This window comes from Euprymna scolopes, chromosome 31 (assembly GCF_053919585.1).
Source record: "Euprymna scolopes isolate OS-2025 chromosome 31, ASM5391958v1, whole genome shotgun sequence".
NCBI lineage: Eukaryota > Metazoa > Mollusca > Cephalopoda > Sepiida > Sepiolidae > Euprymna > Euprymna scolopes.
In genome coordinates this window covers 66519177-66538162 of record NC_136512.1, presented here as the reverse complement: position 1 = coordinate 66538162, position 18986 = coordinate 66519177, and the positions used below count along the sequence as shown (strand labels likewise).

The window sequence follows — 18986 nt, the reverse complement described above, 5'->3', positions numbered from 1 at the left end:
ATTATTTTGCTTGAATTTGTTTAAAATGCAAGAAGTCAAGTATCATAATTGAATTGTGCTCAAACAGAAACATTCATTTTGAACATGCTCCTATCTTATCAAAGGATCTACTATTGATTTTATATGCCTGGCCTTTCTGCTTGTGCAGTGATAACATTTGTCAAATACACTTGTGATTTTAAACTATTTCAACTTTGGTTGAAATCTGACAGTTTCTTTTTTAATCAGATTTTTCAATTATCGATTTTTTTATTTTTTTTTAAATGCTTATCGGAAGCATTTAAAAAAAAAAAACCTTTGTAAGAACACTTCCATACACATAAAATATATTTTTGTAAATAATAAAAAAAAAAAAAAATCAGCTTATCCATTTCAGAGTCTATAGGAATAAACTCGCACGCAAACACACACACACTTTTATATATAAATAGATATTAATTCAGGAGGAGAATGCTGACAATTTGTTGTTTAGTCTCTTGAGACAACCCGTTAAACACTGTATTAATCTTTACAGATCGCTGGTTATCTGGTTTGTCTATAAAATTGCTAAAAACTATCATTCATCTTTTATGATGTCATCAATTTAAAAATAATTATATAATTCTTTCTTGATACAATTCACGGTTTTTATGTGCTTCTTCCCTCTCTTTTTTTACTTCCCCCTCCCTTTTTCTCTCCCACTACTTCTCTTCCCCCTTTCCTGGTAGAAAATTAGATTTTCGCAGAATTAGTGTAATTATTGGATGTGTTTCTATCATTATTTTGTTTAGTTTTTAATTTTTGAGTAATTATTGAGGTTCAATTATGGCTTGAATAAAACCATTTTAGTTTTTATTTTAAGTAGACACGTTTTACACAACCTTTATTTTAAAGTAAAAAAAAAAAAAAAAAAAAAAAACACTTTCAAATAAGTTAAAACACAAAAAACTTATCCAGGTAGGTAGAAGTGATTTAACTTGCCTTGGGTAATATATATATATATATATATATATATATATATATATATATATATACTCCTATAAATCTGTTTCTCTTGTGTGTGTATTGATATTCATATTAAAAACCCTCTTTTCTATTTATTTAAAAAGAAAATACAATGTTCTTATATATGGGTCGTAGAATTGCATTCACTAGCAAAAGATCTAGCTGATTTGCATATTCTTTTAAACATTCATTTTAATTAATTCCCTATCAGTTCTTTCTGTTTGCTTATGGAATGATCATCTTTAGTCAACTATTACGTGTAATTATATTCATGCAGATATTCTACATGATTTATACTTGCATAATATTTGCGTAAAAAGTGTGCAGTAAACACAAAATTGCTTCCATATATATTTATCTATACGTATATATTTTTTTTTTCTATCTATCTATAAAAGTGAACGTGTCTGTGTGTGTGTCTGTATACATTTCCCTATGCAATAACTCTGTCAATTTTTCAGGGTACTGAGATTTGGGAAAATCGATGTGATCGGTTTTTGGCCAGAAATTTGGCGATTAAGGGGTCAAAGTTCAACAATTTGACCTTTGAGAACTCTACCAAACTCCTCTGACAATTTTGGGTCTACACACTTGATATTTTAGATATAGGTTCCTTGGACATGGATCTAACATAATCACTTGATTTGAGCCCAAAACAATAAATTTTAAGGGGTCATAATAACGCCCAAAGTTAAAAAAAAATTGACCTCTGCGGTCTCTTCCAAATTACTCAGACAATTTCTGGTTTAAACATTTGAAATTTTACATAAAGGGTATTCAGAGATAGGGCAAGCTTTTTCATCAGTTTGGGTCGAAAGTTTTTAGTTACCAATATATAAATGTATGTATGTCTGTTTGCATGTCTGCCTTAAACTTTCAATAGAGGTGACTGATTTTACCATGATCAGTATCGTTTTAAAGTTCGACCTTTCATACGACAAATACTGAAAAATTGGCTAAAAACATTAATATCTTCCCCTTCAACTAGGCACTTTTCTACGGGGGGGGGCACTTTTTTCGCCGATATTTTTTAAAGTTATCCTCTCCTAACCTTAATTGTCTAGCCTTAATTTTAAAAAATGCTGCTTCCGGTTTGGCGGGGGTCGTAACAGCATAAACGTTAGGTTTTACCCCGTTCTTTTCCTCCTTTGCGGTACAAGTTCAAGCCTGTCTTCCTACTACAACTTTTTTTTTTTTTTTTTTCTCCAAGCACCCCGGGCAACGCCGGGTTGAAATGCTAGTATATATATATATATATATATATATATATTTTATTTTTTTACACGGTGGTCATCACTTATCAAGGCTCGGAAGCCACTCAGGGATAAGGGTTATTGCAAGTACAGTACGTTAGTGTGGAGATTTAATGAAGTGTTTACTTAAGAGGGCAGTTCATTAGGAATTTGTTAACGTTGGACTTAAAGACATCCAAGTTGTAGTCAGGTGGGAAGCAGGCAGACGGAACAGAGTTCCACAGGCATGCAGTTCTAAGAAAGAAGCTTTGTTCATGGAATCCACGTTTTGATTTAGGCACAGATAAAGAGTGGGGGAAATTTTTCACAGTGGATTCAGCTAGACGGGTGTTTTTCGTGAAAGATTGGCGAGGGGGGACCAGAGATTGGAGTTCAGACGAGCACCTGCCATGGAAATAACGATAAAACAAAGATAGGCTCGCAACGTCCCTTCTGTGGGAGAGAGGTTGCAGGGTAGAGAAAAGGGCATCCCCCACTAAGCCACGGAGTCTATTTTGTACTCTGTCAAGGCAGGATAGGCTATTTTTAGCAGCTCCTGCCAGATATGGCAGCAGTATTCCGTCCTTGGACGTACTTGGCTTTTATATAGATAGAGAATTGCATCAGTAGTGAGATATCTTCTGGAGCGGTAGAAGGATCCCACCATTTTCCAGTGACCTTGGCAACAGACGATGTACGTGTTCCATTTCAGATCAGGAGTAAAGGACAAACCCAGAAGTTTTTCAAAACATGGGGCTTCTCCTAGATGAGAGCCATCCATTTCAATTGATGCCAGATGGGGATCAGAGTGTTGATGATGTAAAGATAGGAGTTTGGTTTTAGATGCATTAAAGGTAACCAGCCACGTCTTCCCCCACTGAACCACGCGCTCGAGATCAGAGGAGAGAGAATCAGAGAGAACTTTGTCATTTGCAGCCTTTGATGTGTTGCCGTAGATGATCGTGTCATCAGCATAGATGTCAACAAATGATTTAAGTATGTGTTTAGGGAGGTCATTGATGTAGATCAGGAAGAGAGTTGGGCCCAGGATTGACCCTTGAGGGACTCCAGCATTAATACTGCAGGCCTCTAATTTTTGTCCATCGACCACTACTCTTATGAGCCTATTGGAGAGAAATGATTTAATGATTGAGAAAACATTTCCAGTTATACCGTAGCTGGAAATCTTGTGAAGTAGGCCCTTATGCCATACCTCGTCGAAGGCCTTTGATATGTCGAGCAATTGCCCTGGAAAGGAAGCCTTTGTCAAGAGATTCACTAATCCTGTGAGATATAACCGTTAGCACATCTGCGGTAGATCTTACAGAACGGAAACCATATTGTGTGTCACTAAGAAGATTGTTTCTGCTTAGGTGGTTTACTATTTCTCTATTTAATATTGATTCCAGCAACTTACTCATGACACACAGAAGACTTATTGGTCTGTACTGAGAGGGAGAGGACTTATCACCTGAATTCTTAAATACAGGGCATACTGATGAGGTTTTCCAGGGTGTTGGAAAGCACTTCTCCTTAAGGCAACGCTTAAACAGTTTCGTAAGTATGGGAGCAAGTTCTGGTTGAAGCTTTTTTAACACTATAATTGGGATGCCGTCAGGGCCAGTTGCTTTACTGGAATCAAGGTTCTTGATTAGCTTGGCGACCTCATGCACAGATATTTGTATGTTACCTAGAGTGTGCTGTGTTATAGGAGGAAATATGGGGAGTTGATTACCTTCGTCGCATAGGGTAGAATTAGCTACAAAGTTCTTTGCAAATGGTTTGGCCTTGTCTGATGCTGACGAGATGACCTTTGGTCCATTGATAATGGTTGGGATAGAACGCACACTTCTGTTCAGGATCCTATTTATTTGCCAGAACTGGTGGGAACGAAGCCGCTGATCAGCTACTTTGGATTTAACAGACTGGGCATATAGCTCTCTTGCATTTTTTATTACTCTTTTACAGTAGTTGCTGGCGTTCCTGAAAGCAGCTTTAGTCTCAGTGCATCTATTACGTTGGTAGTTATGGAAAAAGTGATTTCTGTGCGCGATAGCAGCAGCACATTCTGGGGAGAACCATGGCTGGCTGTTGGGTTTTTGTTGGAATTTTTTAGATGGTATGAATTGGTCTATGCCTACAATTAACCATTCGGTCAGATATGATACTATAGAGGATGCATCTTTTTTAAACATGGAATGCAGAGGTAAATCAGATATGAATGTACGGAAGCTATCCCAGTCAGCCATAGAGTATCGGTATACAGTACGGTGGAGGGGTACGTCTGGGGACTTATTATATTTCATTTTTATCTTAACTGATACGACGGAGTGGTCGGAGGATCCTAGAGGAGAATGAACAGAACATGAACATAGCTCAGGGGAAGTTGAGAAAAAAAAATCTAGGAGGCTTGCATATTGACCAGTAGTATCGGGCACATGGGTGGGTTCGTGAACAATCTGAGTGAGGTCATAAGCAATGGAAAAATCATGACAAAACCTCCCCTCATCGTCTGTCTTATTTGAATGGGTCAGCCATTCCATGTTATGGACGTGGATGTTAGCCGAGAGATGTGCAGACAGGATGTGGTCTATGTTCTCAGATATACTCTTAAAGATAGTAACTCCGCTGTTATGGGGCCGATAGAGGGCAAATATAAATGCAGTGGTGTAAGCAAGTGCAACCCGGAAGCACATATAGGGTAAATTAGGATCTTCTCTAGAGATATCCCTGCCACATGGGAAGCCATCCTTAATGTAGGCACATATTCCATGCCCATGGCGATCTTGGGGGTCAGATTTAGCTGTTAAGTTAGAGTATCTGTTAATTATGAACTCATCTAGGGAAGTGGTCGGGACTATTCCAGTTTCGCTTAGAAAGAATATGTCCGGTTTCGTCTCCTGTAATTGTGTTTCAACCTCTGGAAGGTTGGAACGCAGACCCCTGATGTTGGAGAAGGAGACCAGGTAGTAGGAGTCTATGTTGGAAGATGGGGTTCTAGGTTTATTCGAGTTTTTTTTCTGGAGATATTTCATGTTGAGGTTTTGGGATTTGTGGAACAGGTCGGCTTACTTGGTTAGAGCAGTACAGAGAGGGAAAGTAAGAGAGAGAAAGACAGGAAATTTTTTTTTTTTGTAGCACATGAAAAGGTAAAGCCGTAACAATTACCCACTAGTATGGCACCGAGAGGCCCCACCAGAGACTACTGCATGGTCCAGAATCCATTCACCAAATGGCAATACAGCAGTCCCAGTACTTTGCGGCTGCTGATAGGACAGCCTCCTTAGTGGTTAATCCAAGGTTCGGGTCCCTGACTATCAGGCAGATAACGTCAGCCCAGACAAAACGTTTACCTCCAGCACCCTTACTAGTGACATGGCCACAAGGATAGACACAGAGATAGAAAATTTCCGACATCTCAGACTACTGTTCACCAAGTATTACCGACCTTTAAAGCAGCTTTTTCTTCACCCTTTGTCAGAAAAATCACTCATTTGAATGAGGACTTAGGAACCAAAAAGGAGAAGCGAGAGTTACTGGAGCTGCCGATGATACATCCACTGTATTATCTACTCTCCATTTTAAAAAAAAAAAAAAAAAAAAAAAAAAAAAAAAAAAACGGGGAGGAGGGGAATGGGTACAAGTGACTTGATATCTAAGTAGTAAAGTCCGGTGCTAAATTATCAATTCAGGACAGTTTTGATGATAATCTCCCCTCCTATATTAATGGGTGGAAGCTTTTGGCATTATCTATCTCGAGTTTGAATCATTGGAGCTTCACCTTATAATTAAAATCCAATAATTAACTTTTATCAATTTATGAAGTCTGCTTAATATTAATTTACATTTGAGTTTAGATAATTATTCAAGGTTTTAATTTAGGAGGTTCGTTTTCATGGGTGACTTTGTTTGCTAATGTCACTGTATTATATTTCGAATATAATTGAAAATAAGACTGACTATATGGTTTGATTGGCTAGCCAGGAAGCAAGCATTTTCAATATAAGCAAGCTTGCAGTAATATTATATATTAAGTATATTGCTTAAATAAAGTCTTAACTTTATCTACTGTAATAAAGAAAATAATTCCCGGCATTTTTTTTTTTTTTTATTGCTAGTTTACTTTGTAGCATGGGTGAGCAGTATTTTGCCCGTTTCAATAGTAGTCGTGAAGGGGGGGGGGGCGAATAAGACAGGAAAAGTACAGACAAATAAATACATATACATAAGAAAAACAAGTTTAAACAAGGTAACATGAAAAACATTTGTTAGGATGAATTTTAAAATACTTAACGTCTATTTTCCATACATATGTCATCTACACACAGTACTGCTTCACTGTATCACAGCTCATCAGTGCAGCTAGACCAGCAACTACTTCAAGTCAGATAATACTTATTTTTATATAAACATTTAGTTATCGCTACACAATCGTGTGTATGTTTCAGCTAACTGAGGATAGATAATTAGAGATTTCATCAAGTGATGTTACTTTTCCAAAAGTTAATTCCTTAATGAATTTTCAAGAAAGTTTGCAAAAGTTCTGATCAGGAGAGCAGTCATGTGATATTAAAAATAAAAAAAATAAAACTAGCGACACTTAATGAGTGAAAAAGAAAAATATAGGATACAAAAACAAACCTAGTGTCTGGCAGTTATATGGAGGTAAGGTGAAGAAAAAGGAGAGAGGAGGGAAAGAGAAAAGAAAAAGGTGAGAGAGGGAATTAACTGATGAGAAAAATAAATTTATATTATTTATCAAATCATCAAATGTTCCAAGAGAGTTTACACAATAGAAATTATTCCTTAATCCATGGAGTTTCAAAAATTTATGCGTTTTTCATTAGCAGAAATAAAATAGCTCAATAGTGTAACAAAATTCTGGAACAGTTTGAAAATTAAAAACTTAGAATTTGTATTGTATATTATTTTTTATTGGCATCCTTTGATATGAGTAATTTGTATATTTATTTGCGGACTGTTTGTCCTCATCTTTATAGTTGTTGTTTCACCATGTTTCGGCCAACCATTCCTCTGTCTTTCTTTAGGTAAGCATTGTCTAAAGATAGCAATTTCAATCCTACTCAAAGCAGACCAGAGGATTAGTTGGCTAAAACATGGTGAGTCAACAACAACTATGGAAGGCAGTAATTAGTGAAGATACAGTTAAGACTCAGCATTCCTATCCCATCGTGGTTAACAACCACCTGAAGAAGGCCAGAGGATTAGTTGGCTGAAACGTGAAACAACAATAACAACTATGAAGACAAGGAAAACAGTCTTCAGATAAATAAATATTAGAATTCGTAGTTGTGGAATCTGATTGCGGAGGTGAAAAGAAGTTCAAATTCATAATGAATAAATAAAATCCAATGATCTGCAGCTTTTGTAGACACTATAAGCATTGAAAACTTAAAAGCTGTAATCGTTGAACCTGATTTCAGGAGTAGGGGAAAAAAATATGCATATATAATCCGTAATGAACACACATAATCCAAAGGAAAATCTGGCCAGCACATTTTGCTGAAATGAATTAATGTATATAGTTAAACTTGAATAATTTCAAATTATTTACAAATGTGGTTTAGAAAATCTTAGAAAGTATTAATGTACCTATTTACTATGCCTCCCCACGGGACAGAGTTTATACACCAGGGTCGTTTTTTAACGTGGAGAAAAGGTACAAAAATAAAAATTGTCTCAGTCGTGAAGGATTTCTTCTCCACTGAAAGAGAACAAGAAATAGAAGTGCAGCATCTGAAGAACAGATACTACACTTTGATCTTGTTTATATATTTTATTGAGAAAGAAAAAATTGAACATAAAAAACGTACAAAAAATTCAATTCAACAAAATTAGGCACAAGGCCCTACAAGAAATTGGGAGGGGGAGGGTACAGGGTCTTTTTGACTATGTAACAGATGAGACTTTGAAGTCTTACTCTTGACTGGCAACATTTACCAAAATACCTCAATCACTCTGTGGATCCTAATCTAACTAATACCCCCAGCGTTCAATGTAAAATTTAACTATGTACAATTTGTATATTCATTTCTGTATGTTGTGTGTGCATTTTTTTTTTTTTTTTTTTTTTTTTTTGTGTGTGTGTGTGTGTGTATGTGTGAGAAAATAAAGTTCGATTTCATTAGAAAGAGTTCTTGAATTAATTGGCATAAAATGTTCGTGGAGTGGGAAAAAACTAATGAAAATGTTCATTTCAAAAATAAGGAAAAAACTACTAATGTGTTGTTAGTAAGACACCCCTGTACTATTCTATGTGGCTAGATCCCCCACTGTTTTCCGGGGAACCGAAAACAAGCAGAGCATCCCTAATGGGGTTTGGGGAAGTCGCCTTAATGGAGGTGGGAGAAAATAAAGCAACGGATGGAGGGGGTAGGAAGGTGACCTCTGAGTAGGGGGATGACCGGGGGCATCAGAAAATAAAGATGAGGAGCAGGGGGGTTGGGCAGACTCAGAGGTTCTCTAATACCAAAAAATAAAATCAGGAACAGGATCTCATTTGTACCACCAGTCAAGAGTTACTTTACTGAACTTATAATGCTAACCTAGGCGGGATGGGTTCCGTAGGACCCAGCACCGCCCATGCCATGCCTAAGGAGGGAACACGTATTGAAACTTGGCTCCTCGACGGATGCACAAACTAGTGCTGTGCACCCACCTCTTGTCAAATTCCACTCTAGGCAACCTCTTCCAATCGCATCTGATCTTTACTTTAAGCAAATGTTTAAAGTAAACGATCAGTGACCAAAAGGCCACGCAACAAAGAAATTGGGGATAAGATATTTACCTTAAGTGCAACTCAACACTTGCCTTTAAAATGACGTTTTTTATGGGTTTTCAGGTTTGCTTAAAGCAAATATATTCAAATTTGGAGCCGACACGTAGTTTTCTCAATTTTTTTTTAATGTATTACTTAATGAATGTTCGTGGTCATTGCCATTAACATTGGGAGGAGAGGGGGTTTTGTTTTGTAACACACACACACATTATTACTTGTTTAGTTCGAAAAAACATAGCCACCAGTGAAAACATAATGGATTACATTAGAGAATTAAAGGTCTTAATATCCAGAAAACTACTTGTCTGCCTTAAATTTAAATGTGATATTCGTTTTCAGCATACCCAAAAAGTCATCAATTTAACAGTGAATGCTGAGTTGCCATCTATAATATAAAAGCGAAAATATGTGTGTGTGTGTACATTTTTTTTGTATGTTTGCCAACGGCTTTTAGGGGGGATGGGGGGGGGGGTCACTCATTCTTACAACTTTTTATATACTCGCTAGATTATAATATTTACCAAACAAGGCCATTTCTATCTTTTATTTGAGCAACTTTTATGCTACAAAATTCACACTGTGATTTTATTTTCTCTATGGCGTGATGTTTGACCTAGAAAACCACACGTTGACGTTCGTTTAACCACCTGCTTTTTTAAACGTTTAATTTCAACCATTCTCACTTCTCTGCCCGCTTAGCGTCACGGAAAGGTGTCACACTTTTTTTTTCCACCTTAGCCTCAAGGCTTCGGGTTCGAGCCTACCTCCCTACCAAAAACTTTTTTTTTTTTCTTTTGTACCTACAAACACATGGGCAATGCCGGGCACTCCCACTAGTTAAAGAAAAAAAAATGCCAAATTGGGTTTGCCATTCTTAATTGCTTTCTCGAGTAAGATAGGATTTATTTGATAATATTCATGTTTTCAAATTCTTTCAAATTCTCATTTTCTGCTCATGTTTTCAAATTTCTTAGGTTATGGTTTTGAAATGTACTTGTCTGATATTTGCCATCTTACTCTCCTTTTTTTTCTTTCCCAGTCCAATCAACCACGCTTTTTCCCCTTTGCTTGTGATGGAAGAAAACCAGAGTGAATTTGAAGAAACAGATCTTTATGACCATTCAGATCTTCACGTGTTGGACTTTGGTAAATATATTTCATCTTAATGATCATTTTATGAATCATTTTATTGTTGGATATTTTTCTTATTGAAATTCTTTCTAAAAAGGCAACAAGTAATCATGGGAGGGACCACATGAAGGTTTCTAACATCCTAAGTGAAAGTGATTTTGTAGAACGAACTAGATTCGAACTTGGAACACCCAGGTCGTCAGTTTGTGTCATTAACCACTTGACAACTGTCACCTTCCTTTTATCTTTATAAAACACTTTCTGGTGCAACCAGATCAGGCTGTTGGAAGATGACTCCCTGACAAAAATACATCTACATTAACACCTTTGTTTTTTTTGTTTTTCCTTTTAATTATTTGCACTACTAAGGCATGTTCTTCAAAACCCAAAACCCCCTTCCCCTCCTCTCCCCAATTTTTTCGCCCCCCTCCCACTTCCTTACTGGCTTCTTGAGTCAAAACATTCCAACCAATAATACAACCTTTTTCCTTTGCAAAACTCAATCATGTTCTGCAGCGCCGAGAATGAAAACAACAATATACCACAAGAACACCAAACCAAGCATTATGATTAGGAAAGGAAGTAATAAAAACAACCAAACTAAAATCCAAGAATGGCATTTGAAGAAATAAATAACTTGAAGCATAAAAAGGTTTTCCAATTAACCAGATTCCATTAGTCACCGTCGGTGGGGCATCAGAATATGCCGATTCCCCCTTGTAGAGAGTAAAAGTCCCTCAATGGGGCTACCTGTTGACCGTAGGTAGCACCCGTAATGTCTTGGAACACGATCCTGGTGGTTGAGCAGTCCATGACTAGGAAAAAAAAAAAAAAAAAAAGTTGTGGCCCTGCAACACACCACTTCCGCCTTTATCGCAACTAGAAGGGAGGCCGATCCAATCAATCAACTAGTCATGCCAAGCCCTAACACTTACAGTGGCAAATGTTAATTACAACATCAAAAAAAAAATGAAGTCTAAAGATAATACAACATCTTCTTACTCTTACTACAAACACAGGCAAACCAAGTAAGTGTTAGAAGGTGGTGGCAAGGGTCAATCAATTGCTGAGATAAAACCACACAACTGTTCCCTACCTGATGTTTCTATTAAACTGGGAAAACGAAACTAAAGAAGGAATCAGGAAGTGATGGCACAAACTCAACTGATTGAGTATATCTTTTTTGTATCCTTGGGATGAAAGGGTGAATGGGTTTCTCCCTTAACATCTCGCACATTTGGGCTCCAAGGAGGGTGGGAGCAAGAAAGATGAAAAAATAATCAACTATACATGGATCTAATTAAAAAACCCAGAAAAAAACAAAAGAACTCACTCTGACGTTTCAGATGTCATCAGCTCAGACAGTGAGCAAGAATTCAACCTTGAACATATTGATAAAGAAAACTTCCCATAGTTATTGAAACCTTGGAAGGAAAAATGACCAGCGATCTGTCTCCATTTCTAATTGAAAAGGTATTGACCCAAAAAAGCAATTCTAAAACAGTTTAAAAAAAAAAAAAAAAAAAAAATGAAAAACTGCAACCTACTTGTTACAGTAGACAATTACAAAGATGCAAAAAAAAAAAAAAACCTCCTAGGAATGGAAAATTCCATATTTATAATTGCAAGACTTTTGCCCACAAAAGGTTAAACACTTCAAAAGGCGACATAAGAAGTCATGAACTAACCCTAGCTACGACAAAAAAAATCAAAAATGCTCTAAGAAAACAGGGAGTAATTGATCATGTCCGAATCAACATAAAAAGGAATGGTCAATCCATACCTACAACAACTTATATACTAACATTTAATACTCCTAAAATTCCAAAAGAAGTCAAAATTGGATACACAATCAAAAAAGTGGAACTATATATACCAGCCCCTCTGGGATGTTTTTTAAGTGTCAAAAATATAGGCACCATAAAGAAATTTGCAGAGGGCACAAAACATGTGGAAAATGTGGTCTAAAAGAACCCAACCACACGGAAAACAAATGCCTGAATAAAACTAAATGCCCAAATTGTCTGGAAAACCATCCAACATGCTCCAAAATATGCAAAACCTTCAAAAAGGAAAAAGAAATCGTGGAAGTAAAATATAAAAATATATCCTTCCCTGAAGCAAGGAAAATAGTAGACTCCTACCAAAAAATAAACACCTATGCCAACATCACAAAAGATTCAAGTCAAATTAACTTAACCAACTACCAAGAGTTACTCAATAAACTAATTTCTGAACTCGAAAATTTAATTGAAACTTTAAAAACAAACCAAAATGAAACTAACAAGAAACAAATACTAGTATCCTTGAAAACTCAAGTGACCAAATCCTAAAACAAGTTCCAAAGAGCAAAATAGAATCTGATCAATAAAAACTACAAATAAACCAACGTGAAAGATTGAAGTCACAAACAAGGACAAAAGCGGACATTAAACACACAATATCAGGAAAGATGGAAGCAGAACAGGGAAACACAAAACCTCCTTCCAAAAACCAAGATAAACAGAAACTATTAATTGAAAACGAAAATAATTTTTTTTTTTTTCTTTTTTTTTTTTTTTTAACAAAGGAGTCACTACTTATCAAGACCCGGAGGCCATTCGAGGATAAGGGTTAATGGGTATGCATAAGTAGTGGAAATTTTGTAAATTGGATTACTTAGGTGGATAGTTCAAGAACTTGTTTACGTTGGACTTGAAGACAATCAAATTGTAGTAAGCTGGAAAGCAAGCAAACGGAAGAGAGTTCCACAGGTGTGCAGTTCTAAGAAAGAAGCTTTGTTCATGGAATCTACATTTGGGTTTAGGCACAAGTAAAGAGTGTGGGAAATTATTGATAGTGGTTTTGGCTAAACGAGTGTTTTTTATGAAAGTTTGACAAGGGGGGACCATAGATTGAAGCTCGGACGAGCACTTGTCATGAAAATAGCGATAAAGCAGAGACAGGCTCGCAACATCTCTTCTGTGGGAAAGAAGTGGCAGGGAAGAGAAAAGGGCATCCCCCACTAAGCTACGAAGTCTATTTTGAACTCTGCCAAGGCAAGATAAGTTGCTTCTAGTAGCTCCTGCCCAGATGTTGCAACAGTACTCCATCATTAGGTGTATCAGAATTTTTGTAGGAATTTTTGACACCTCTAACACGAAACTGCGAATAAAATATAAAAAAACTTGTACTTTCTCTTTTAAAAGTGGGTTGTTTATTTTCTTTATGGATTATACTTCCAAAATAAACTATTAAAGTTGTTTTAAAAGTAATAAAAATATTTTTTTAATTTAAAAAAAAACAATAATGAATTTTACGAACTCAATATTTTTCAATTTTTAAACTTTAAAAATCTATCAAAGTTTTTCTATTGATTCTATTTTTACGATATTTTCAGGGTCAATGTGAAATTTTATGCTCTTTCCAATAAACCGAATATAATATTTTAGACAAACATTTTTTTTTTTTTAATTCACGCCCCCCCCATTTTCAAGTGTCTATTAAAAAGTAAATAATTAATTTACTCACCAAAGTTTTATATATCACAAATTGAAGAGAAAAGGTCAATAAATAATATATTCAAATTTAAAACAAAAAAAGTAGTGTTTTTTAGAAATTTACCTGTAAATCCGAAGTTTAAAACCTTTTTAAAAAAAAAAAAAACATGTTTGTTTTTTTTGTTTTTGTTTTTTAATGAAACCTTGGTCCTTGCTTCTTTAATTGAAAAAAAAATTAGGGCTTGAATTACATTTTTCGAAGAGTTATAAGTTTGGAAAGACGGGGTGGAATTATTCACTATTTTTCACGAAATTTCTGACACACCTACTCCATCATTGGCCGTACCTTGCTTTTATATTGAATTGAGGCCAAGAGCCGAGAAGGACATGTAAGACAAAGCAAATCAAAACATAAAAAAAAACCTCTGCAAGATTTCTCAGCTGAGACACACACTAACAAGAGACACACCTTCTACATCCAAAGAGATGGAGATAGATGAGAACTAAAAAAAGATAACTAAACCCAAAACATCCAAATAACAAACTAAAATACAAAGCATGACGCACAGAATCATACCGAATAGAAATATGACAAATGACAGTGGAATTGTCATGGTTTAAAGGAAAACATAAATGAGCTCACTATTCTACTCGATAAATTACTCCCAGTAGTAGTCTGTCTCCAAGAAACCTTTATGAAATCAGATGACAATATAAAAATTAAAAACTACAATCAATATAACCATATATACGATACTGAACTCAGAGCCTCTGGAGGTACATCAATTCTTATTAGAAATGACATACCCCAAAGTCAAATACAACTTAATACTAAACTGCAGGTTACTGCAATAAAAGCAACACTTCACAAAACTATCAAACATTGGTTCACTATACATACCCCCGCAATGAAAGCATTACAGAAACAGATTTGAGCAAACTAATACAGCAACTTCCAAAGCAATGCACCCTTATGAGAGATTTAAACAGCCATAATGAGATATGGGGAAATGAAAAAACAAGCAAAAGGGGAAAAATTAAAGAAAATATAATAAATAACGTAAACCTATATCTGTTTAATGATAAAACACACCTATTTACACCCAGGAACTGGTACATTCACATCAATTGATTTAACATTATGTGATCCAACACTTGCCTTGGATTACAAATGGAATGTACTAGAAGATTCATATGAAAGTGACCACTTTCCCATTACACTTGAGAATAATAATTCAATGCTAGAAAACAAATACCCCAATGGAACTTACAGAAGGCTGATTGGGAAAAATTTCTGATTTCCTATGATTTTTACTGTGATGAATTTTTTAACTTCAAACAAGGCACATTGTCCACACTTCTACTATTTGGGATCATATCTAAAAGGTGACTGCGGGTAGTTGAACAGTGTGATGTCTGTTCACATTACATTTAAACTTTTGCAGTTAGTACAGTCAAGGAAGCAGGAAACGGAGGGTATTCCAAAGTCTAGCAGTTCAAGGGAAGAAACTATTGGAGTAGAAGGCTTTCCGGTATCTAGGGACCTTAAGAGTAAAGGGTGGGATTTTGCTGCTTATAAGTTGGGTATGAAGCTTGAGGGGACACTAGAGTTCATAAATAGACTGGTAGTGGTGGTTGTTTTGATAGACATTATCTGTGAGATAACCGTACAGTTCCAAATCTCTGGTAAGATTACTTCTGTGGTATTCGTTCTTTTTAGTAATCGGAGATTTACCCTTTTTATAATTAAAATATATTTTATTTCTGACTCCAAAATATTGGGGTTTTATACAAAATAAATAATATAATGTTTTATGATTAGTAGTACTTGTTATTGCTTTTCAGTGTTTCTGTATGTGTATAAAAATGACAAGTGTGTCAATTTCATATTGTTCATGCGCTTTGAAACGTTGATGTTGTTGAAAGAACTTTTCTTCTTTGGTATTTGATTTTCTTGAATTCCTTTCTTTTAAAATTCCATGATTGTTTTGTAATGGCGAGCAGTAAGAATAAGAATGAAATATCGTCAAATGCGTTCAACTATGGTTTGTTCCTTATCATCCTTGCTAATTGCTGTGTTTCATTTTTTGCCATCTTTTATTTGTTTATTTCTTTAGGTTTTGATAATTTGATTGGAAGACGTGGCAGTTGTCATTATCTCCTTTTTTCGGGTATGTCCCTGAGATCCTGTTTCTTAGGGGTTAGGTATCTCTGATTGGTCTCTCTGTTGATTAGTCATTGAAAAAGTAAAGTGTAATGGAACTGAACAGGACTCCATTAGTTTTACTGAGGTTACGAAATAGAATGTGCACAAGAACCATCGTCATTCGAACCTGGAGTCCGTCCAGTACAAAGAAAAGAGAGATATGCAAATTATGGTACTGTCACAATTAAGTCTGCATAAAAGGACTTTTTTTTCTTTCTTTTTTTCTTTCTCTTTTTTTCTTTTTTAATCTTTTTTTCTCTTTTTCTTTTTTAATCTTTTTTTCTCTTTTTTCTCTTTTCTTTTTTTCTCTTTTTTTCTCTTTTCTTTTTTTCTCTTTTCTCTTTTTCTCTTTGTTTTTTCTTTTTTTTCTTTTTTCCTTTTTCTTTTTCCTTTTTTTTTTCTTTTATTTTGCGAAAGCGACAGAACATAATCATGATATTGTGAAGAAGAGAGGAGAAAGGAAGAGAAGCTTGTTTTGCTCACTCTGAGTTATTTTTTGTACGCGTCAGTGGGAAGAAAAAAAGAATGACTGATTTTTTTTTTTTTTTTTTTTTTCGTATAAAACGGTATTCACCGATTTAAAACATCATTTTCAACTTTTCATAAAGAAAGGAACAGAAGGAGAAAGAAAGAAATTAAGTGTTGTCGCTTTTTAAAAAAAACAGTTATTTTATTTATTTTCATCAAAATTATCACCATTCTTAGTTTTATTATTATAATTTTGGTTTGATTACAATTCCACTAAGTGAAAATCTTATCTAAAATCAAAAATCTTGCTGATGGGATGATCACCAAAATGTACTGACAGCAAATTTCAAGCTAACCATTTAAATGTAAGGAATTTTCTCGCTATTTCAAAACCAATGTTCATCTTTGAAACATCTTTTTTGTTTTGTTTGTTGGACTAAGGGAAAGGTGTACATTTTTAGCTTATAATTGAACGACTATATAAACTATTTAAACCAAATATCTTTTTCAATGCATTCAATAGGTTTGGTTTTGATTGAGCAGACAAGAATGGAGGGATTCAAACAGGCAGTGTCTGTCTGTCACACTTTATAAGTGTGAGTATACGAGTAACGATGTATAATTGCGTGAGTTGAGGATTGTGGTGATTAAATCGAAACGTATATTAGCATTATCTGAATTTTTTAGTCTCTACTGTTTAAAAGAAAATCTGGCTTCTTAAAGGATTTAGGTAGTTTCCAGAAAGACCATTTCAAATAAATTCGGAAAGTTCTCTGGTTGATCCGAAATAAAATTGTTTTCATTAATTCAGGACTGCGTGAATTTGGTGCACAGAAATGAGTTCAAGCACTTTGATTTGGGACACTGAAGGGTAAACTTTTAGTGCTACAATTACTATGTGTTCTAAAAAAAAAAAAATGTTGCTCCACAAAGTTATAAAAATTCACATATCAATGATTTTTTTGTTTTTGTTTGATTCTAATGTCATTTCCTTTCAGCTCCCACATTAAAAATGCTTTGTGAATTAGCTGTTTTAGAACATAAATTGGATACAAGTCTTTTGCCCTTAGATATTAGGTAAGTTCACCAAAATGCTTTCTCTTTGAAATTTCTTTTTTTTTTCTTTTTTTTTTTTTTTATTGATTAACATGTTTCTTTTATATCGATTAGCATGTTTTTTTTGTTTTTTCTCTGATCAAAATCAAAATTTTATAACAGTAACGTCTTGTCCACACTGCTATATGGAAGTGGAAATTGAACGCGTTTGATTCCAAATGCCTTAAAAAGGGATCAAATGGGTTTTTTTCGCTATAATGGATGTTCATAAAGTCTGGATACACAGGATGATTGGATATTTCTCATTTAATCAAACGAATTGATTTTGAACTGATTACGAAAGTACAATATTGGTTGAATTGCAGTTTCCCTAATTATACTTGAAGACATATAAGGTAATCTCCTCTTTAACCAGACCTTAGTTTTCTTGATCTCTTTTTCTGGGCTAGGCTAAAGGAGAAAGTGGACTCAACAAAAAGTCTCCAGGTCCAATACACTTGACTCAACAAATAAAAGAAGTGAATATGCCAAAATTAAAGGCAATGTTTTATTACATTAAGTTTACAAAAAATTCACCTTCAGATGTAAATCAAGATTTTATAACAGCAATGTCTTGTCTGCCCACACAGAAGCTTGGCATCTCAAAATCAGACAAGAAATTAGATGTTTGATTCCAAATGCCTTAGAAAGAGTCTAGAGATGAAATGGAGTGATAAAATTCTGACAAAGGAGTGTAACTCTGAAATATATTAATTTTAAACAAGTACTTGTTTATTTTTTATTGCATTGAAATTCAGATTTCAAACGTATTTCATACGTATTTCAATTTAAAATATATATTTATTAATAAATCTTTTCATGTTTTTTCTTTATTTTTTACAGGTGGGAACTGAATGTAATGACGACAAATAATTCAATAACAAAACCAAGTAATTCAACAGGATAAGAAACAATGTGGAAATAAATTTAAAAAAAAAGGAAATTTTATATATATATATATATATATATATATATATATATCCGTTTTTAAAATGCCAGTATGATCATGTTTGGCAGCCCCACTTTTTAATGAAATCTCAATTGATTTGTGAATGAATGTGAAATTGGTGCTTCGTTTTTAAATTCTGTGTTTCCCATCTTTTCTTTTCTCTCTCCTTTTCCCTTTCTAATGTCTGAGGTAGGTACACATGTGATAAGTGTGAATGTAACTGTATTTTATAAAATAATGGCGGTTTTTTTTTTTTGGTTTTTTTTTTAACAATGCTGTGGGATTCTGCTGTTTGACATAATGGGACATAAAGATCTTGTAAATTTAATATATATATATATATATATATATATATATATATATATATATATACATACACACACACATATATATATATATATATATATATATATATATATATATATATATATATATATAGACACACATACACAATGTGAGCATAATTATCTTGAAAATAAACTGATTATGATTTTAAAATGTAATGAAAAATAATTTTTTGTTTTAAAAATTGTATTGGACAACTGGTGGCCATTGATGGAATAATTCCCAGATGTATAAATTGTGTTAATTCCCTCTCTTTCTTGCTCTCCTTTCCCCCTTCTCTGTCTCCCCCTCCTCGTCT

General features: G+C 34.5%; 1 protein-coding gene across 2 annotated transcripts in view; it reads left to right on the top strand.

Annotated features, from left to right (window-relative positions):
* Positions 1-18439, top strand: part of LOC145255781 (kelch domain-containing protein 3-like) — a 72604-nt gene extending 54165 nt beyond the window's left edge. Inside the window, exons 9-11 of one of the 2 annotated variants that reach the window (XM_080114450.1) lie at positions 10055-10161; positions 17298-17376; positions 18238-18439. In XM_080114450.1, the coding sequence (XP_079970576.1) occupies positions 10055-10161; positions 17298-17376; positions 18238-18301 (250 nt within the window). In that variant the 3' untranslated portion in view covers positions 18302-18439. The remainder of the gene's footprint in view (positions 1-10054; positions 10162-17297; positions 17377-18237) is intronic. The other variant, XM_080114449.1, reaches the window with a different exon arrangement.
* The last annotated feature ends 547 nt before the right edge of the window (positions 18440-18986 follow it).